The sequence below is a fragment of the Cajanus cajan genome, chromosome 2 (genome assembly GCF_000230855.2).
Source record: "Cajanus cajan strain Asha chromosome 2, NIPB_CcT2T_4, whole genome shotgun sequence".
Classification (NCBI taxonomy): domain Eukaryota; kingdom Viridiplantae; phylum Streptophyta; class Magnoliopsida; order Fabales; family Fabaceae; genus Cajanus; species Cajanus cajan.
This window is the reverse complement of record NC_138518.1, coordinates 38,988,751-38,994,833: the sequence shown is the minus strand read 5'-3', so window position 1 is coordinate 38,994,833 and position 6,083 is coordinate 38,988,751. Positions and strand designations below refer to the sequence as shown.

Sequence of the window (6,083 nt, the reverse complement as noted above, 5' to 3'; positions counted from 1 at the left end):
GAGTTAATTAGTCGATTAAGGTGTATTTCCTAATACGGTAAGTACGTCACAGGATCCATGGGGTCTAGGGCCCATAAATGTCAGTATAAATAGCTCAGGACAAAAGGTAACGTCACTGTTCATTAATTATCCTAGATATTCGAGCTTGTGCTGACTTGAGCGTTGGAGTGCCTTTTGCAGGTACCAACCCCTCTGCTCTTGCATCGGATCGGAGCTCTCGTTCGGCCCGTTGACTACCAGAAGACTTAGTGTGCCGTTCAGACCGGTACATTTTGGCGCCCACCGTGGGGCCGAACGAAGACAGTTGGAAGTTTAATTGAGAAGAGTAATGCCGATAACCAGGAGAACAAACACTCGGGATCACCAAACTGAAGAACATGTTGAGGTTGTTGACGAAACAGATCTTTCTGAGGCGGTTCGATTGCTGAAACAAGAAATGGATGTGATGAAACAACAACGAGAGAAAGATGCAAGGGAGTTTTCGGCCTTGAGAGCCGAAAACGAGGCGTTGAGAAATCAAGACACCTCATGGAAACCTACTCAGGCCACGAATACGCAAACTCAGGGATCGTATCAATCCCATGCGGTCCACACCTCAGCTCCCCATGCCTCGGCAGTGGCACCTGGAAAACCCCTCTCGGCCTTACCCACCGTCGGCCGTCCTGCAGACTTGACAACTATTGGATCGCATCGACACCCCTTCACTCCTACTATCATGCAACTTCTGTTGATGGATAACTGGAAATCTTTGCCTATTGATAAATATGATGGTACCACTGATCCTGATGAACATCTTGATGTTTTCTTGACACAGGTGACATTGAGCACAACTGACGATCCTGCCTTGTGTCAGATTTTTCCCACGTCACTTAAAGGTAGGGCATTGAGTTGGTTTACTCGGCTCCCTCCCAATTCCATCGATTCCTTCAGCACTTTGTCATCTCAGTTCACCATTCAATTCGCAACAAGTCGCCCCCATAGTCTGACGTCCCTATCTCTGGTCGGCCTTCGCCAAGACAAGAAGGAATCTCTTCGGACCTTCATGGATCGGTTCAACAAAGCAACTTTGGAGATTAGAGACCTTAACCCAACTGTGGCACTCCATCACCTTACAACGACATTGAAGCCAGGACCGTTTGTCAACAGCATTTGCAAGAAGCCTCCTTCGGACATGAATGACCTACGAAGGCGGGCCAATAAATACATGCAAATGGAAGAATTGGCGGAATTTCGAAATCAAGCCCGGGCAGAGCAGTCGGTTAAGCCCGAGAAGCCAGAACAGACATACAGGGGGCGAGGTAAAGAGATAGCCCTTCGGGACCGACCCGTGCGAGGTCCCAAGTACTCCTATTACACCCCTCTTAATGCAAGCCAAGCTGCAGTACTTGAACAAGCTCTAGTTTCAGAAGTGTTGACAATTCCGAAAACAACATCCACTCCACCACGAGCGGATACTAGTAAATCTTGTCGGTATCATCGCAATCGTGGACATTCTACTGATGAATGTGCAGCCCTTAAAGACAAAATTGAAGATTTGATTAAGCAAGGCAAATTGCGTAACTGTGTGGATCGGTCAGGGTCGTCTCAAACTCGCTCATATCAACCTAGATATCAGGATCGGCGCAGGCAGGACCGTTCTGATAGAGCCCCACGTGAAAGAAGCAGGTCACGTGAAAGAAGCAGGTCGCGTGAAAGAAAAGATACTTCGACACCATCGCATAGGAGGGTGATTAATACCATTGCAGGAGGGTTTGCTGGTGGAGGCTCAACTTCTTCGGCTCAAAAGAGGCATCTCAGAGCAATTCGGTCGGTCAACACTGTTCATAGACAGTCTTCTCGGAAGTTACCAGCAATAACCTTCACTGATGCTGATTTCAAGGGCATTGATCCAGAGCAAGACGACCCGATGGTTACTAGTGTGGAAATTCATAATTGCATTGTCAAGAAAACATTGATCGATCAAGGCAGTTCGGCGGATATATTATATTGGAATACATTCAAGCAGTTGGGCATTTCTAAAAAAGAATTGCTCCCTTATGATGATCCATTGGTCGGTTTTGCAGGAGAAAGAGTAAGTACCAGGGGTTATATTAAACTCTTCACGCGCTTTGGTTTTGATGAGCAGGAAAGCAGAGAAGTTCAAGTGAAGTATATTGTGGTTGATGCTAGCACTTCGTATAATATCCTCCTCGGCAGGCCGTCCTTGAATGCATTAGGGGCTATCGTTTCAACACCACACTTAGCGATGAAGTTTCCATCTGATAAGGGGAAAATCATCACAATTCACGCCGATCAGAAGGCTGCTAGGGAGTGTTACTATGCTAGTTTGCGACTCGCGCCATTGGAAGAGAAAAGGTCGAAATCAAAAAGGGTTCATGTTGTTAACGCCTCGGCACTAGTGGAGGAGCCGGTTTGGGATCTTGATCCGAGAATGAACAACGAAGAGCGGGTGGAGCCAGTTGAATTGAAAGTGCAATTTCAGATCGGTGTACATCCTGTTCAGGTTACATACATCGGCGCCGACATGTCTGAAGAAGATCGTTCTGCCCTGTGCAAGGTTATATTGAAAAATAAAGATCTTTTTGCGTGGACACCTTCTGACATGCCTGGTGTGGACCCTAAGGTTATGTGTCATAAGTTGTTAGTTTGCACTGAAGCAAGACCGATCGCACAACGTAAAAGAAAAATGGGGATGGAAAGGAAGCTTGCAGTTGAAACGGAGATAGCCAAGTTGCTTGATGCCGGGTTCATTCGGGATGTTCATTATACCACTTGGTTAGCAAATGTAGTGATGGTGAAAAAACCGAATGGAAAGTGGAGAATGTGTACTGATTATACTAACCTCAACAAAGCATGCCCTAAAGATGCCTACCCACTCCCGAACATAGATCGGTTAGTCGATGGCGCCTCCGGTCATGGAATTTTAACTTTTCTTGACGCTTACTCGGGGTATAACCAAATCCCCATGCATTCCCGAAATAAGGAGAAGACGGCTTTCATAACTGATTCGGCCAATTACTGTTATCAGGTAATGCCTTTTGGGTTGAAAAATGCAGGGGCAACGTATCAAAGATTGATGAACAAAGTTTTTCAACACCAAATAGGCAAGAATATGGAGGTGTATGTGGATGATATGGTCGTTAAATCCAGAGACCTTGATCGACATGTAGTGGACTTATCGGAGGTGTTCCAACAGTTGCGCAAGTATGACATGAGGCTTAACCCGGAAAAGTGCGTGTTTGGAGTAGCAGGGGGAAAATTCCTCGGCTTCATGCTGTCGGCGAGGGGCATTGAAGCTAATCCTGATAAGTGCATGGCAATCATCAACATGGTAAGCCCTCAGAGCCTCAAACAAGTTCAACAGTTGGCAGGTCGACTCACAGCGTTGTCACGATTCCTTCCATGTTTGGCCGAGATAACGAAACCTATTGTGAGATTGCTGAGAAAAACGAAAAAATTTGAATGGTCTATTGAGTGTGAAGAGGCTTTTCGGACTTTAAAGGAGCGTCTCGGCTCACCGCCTATACTCTCGAAGCCCGATCTTGAGCTACCAATTGTGGTTTACCTGTGTGTATCAAACGATGCAATCAGTGCCGTTCTAGTTCAAGAAAGGGATAGACAACAACCCATCTACTTCATTAGTCGCATATTACAAGAGGCTAAGACAAGATACCAGCTTTTGGAAAAGGTGGCACTAGGACTGGTCCACACCGCTCGGCGCCTCAGGCAGTATTTTCAGAGTCATCGTGTTATCATTCAAACTGACTGCCCGATAGCTAAGGTGTTGCGTAAACCTGAATTAGCAGGAAGGATGATGGCCTGGTCTATTGAGTTATCGGAGTTCGACGTTGGTTTTGAACCACGAGGGCCGATCAAATCCCAATACTTGGTGGATTTTGTTAATGAGTTGCAGCCAAAGGGTTACTTTGTGAATGATGTGTGGACAATGCATGTGGATGGTTCCTCAAACAACCAGGGTAGTGGAGCTGGTATAATCCTAGAAGGCCATCAGGACTGATTCTTGAGCAATCATTACGGTTCGCGTTCAAAGCTTCAAATAATCAAGCCGAATACGAAGCGTTGTTGGCAGGGTTAAGGCTGGCACGAGAAATCAGAGTTAGCCGATTGGAGTGCTGGACCGATTCAAAAGTTGTAGCTGAATAGGTGAATGATAATTTCCAAGTAAAAGATGCAAACTTGTTGAAATATTATCATTCGGTTAGCAAGCAGTACCCGAAAACCTGGACAGTTGAGAACCACGCTTCACTTAGACCTTGAAGCTCCAAGTGTGGCAACTACTGAATGTTTGGCAGTTGAGGAATCCACTCGAACATGGATTACTGATATGGTAGATCATCTTGAACATGGTAAAGTGCCGTCTGACCCAGCGACTGCTAGAAAGCTCCGAACGCAGGCTACTAGATATACCATGGTTGGAGGAGAGCTATATAGAAGGGGATTCTCGGTCCCCTTGTTGAAATGTGTTGATGCAGAGCAGGCTGAATACATTTTGAGAGAAATGCATGAGGGGATATGCGGTTTTCACTCGGGAGGACGAACCCTGGCCACCAAGGTGCTTCGAGCAGGATACTATTGGCCTACTCTTGGGGATGATTGTGCAAAGTTTGTTAAGCATTGCACATCTTGTCAGCGACATGGTAACCTTATTCATGCTTCAGCGGAAGAACTTCATGGTATTAGTTCTCCCTGGCCGTTTGCAATGTGGGGTATGGATATTCTTGGACCTTTCCCGATCGCCAAGGGTCAGTGCAAATTTTTGCTAGTTGCTGTAGATTACTTCACAAAATGGGTCGAGGCCGAACCACTTGCCAATATCACAGCTGCTAACGTTCAAAAGTTTTTATGGAAGAACATTGTTACTCGTTTCGGTATTCCATATGCACTCATAACTGATAACGGTTTGCAATTCACTGATCAAAAACTCAATCGGTTTATTCAAGATCTTGGCATAAAACACAGATTTACGTCCGTAGAACATCCGCAATCCAACGGGAAAGCCGAAGCGGCTAACAAGGTGATCCTCACTGAATTAAAAAAGTGATTGGGAGCTGCCAAGGGAGCTTGGGCCGAGGAGTTGTTAGAAGTCCTTTGGGCTTATCGGTGCACGCCTCAGTCCACAACTAAAGAGACACCTTTTCGGCTAACATATGGCACCGACGCCATGATTCCTGTCGAAGTTGGGGAACCATCCTTTCGGCGACAGCATTTTGATGAGATTGCAAATGAAGCATCACTCCGAACCGAAGTCGATATGATTGATGAAGTCCGCACCAAGGCCCAGATCATAGCCGAGGCTTGTAAGCAGCGAATGGCCAGGCGATTTAACTCCACACTCTCCAAAAGAGAATTTCACGAGGGAGATCTTGTCTGGAGGGTGCAAGGACCAGCACGGCGCAATACTAAGGAAGGCAAGTTGGCTGCCAACTGGGACGACCCTTTCAGAATTCGCCACAACCTCCATAACGGAGCATACAAATTAGAAGAGCTTTCAGGAAAGGTCATCCCCAGAACATGGAACGCAACTCATTTAAAGAATTATTATAGTTGATTTGTGTAAATCGATGTACAGTCATGGTGCACTCTTTTCCTCGGTCGGACTTTTCTCCCCTTGTAAAAAAGTGAAAAGGGGTTTTGGCCGACAAGGTTTTTAACGAGGCACCCATAAATGAAATCAGTTCAATTATCCCATTCTGTTTCCTTATTCTTTCTTTCTTCTTCATCGGCTACAAGAAATAAATAAAGCAAAGGCTTCCCTCCCGAGTTGATCAATTCGGCCAAGGATGTGCCTCAGAAAATCGCACAAAAGGCATCCCTCCCGAGTTGATCAACTCGGCCAAGGATGTGCCTCGGAAAATCGCACAAAAGGCTTCCCTCCCGAGTTGATCAACTCGGCCAAGGATGTGCCTCAGAAAATCGAACAAAAGGCTTCCCTCCCGAGTTGATCAACTCGGCCAAGGATGTGCCTTGGAAAATTGCACAAAAGGCTTCCCTCCGGAGTTGATCAACTCGGCCAAGGATGTGCCTCGGAAAATCGAACAAAAGGCTTCCCTCCCGTGTTGATC

General features: G+C 46.2%; 2 protein-coding genes across 2 annotated transcripts; both read left to right on the top strand.

Moving 5' to 3' along the window:
* Nucleotides 1-328: 328 nt before the first annotated feature.
* Nucleotides 329-4,018, top strand: LOC145954892 (uncharacterized). Its single transcript, XM_083069580.1, has one exon. The coding sequence runs from the start codon at nucleotides 329-331 to the stop codon at nucleotides 4,016-4,018; it is 3,690 nt and encodes a 1,229-aa protein (XP_082925706.1).
* A 1,164-nt stretch (nucleotides 4,019-5,182) lies between these two features.
* On the top strand, nucleotides 5,183-5,569 carry LOC145954891 (uncharacterized). Its single transcript, XM_083069579.1, has one exon. The coding sequence runs from the start codon at nucleotides 5,183-5,185 to the stop codon at nucleotides 5,567-5,569; it is 387 nt and encodes a 128-aa protein (XP_082925705.1).
* Nucleotides 5,570-6,083: the final 514 nt, after the last annotated feature.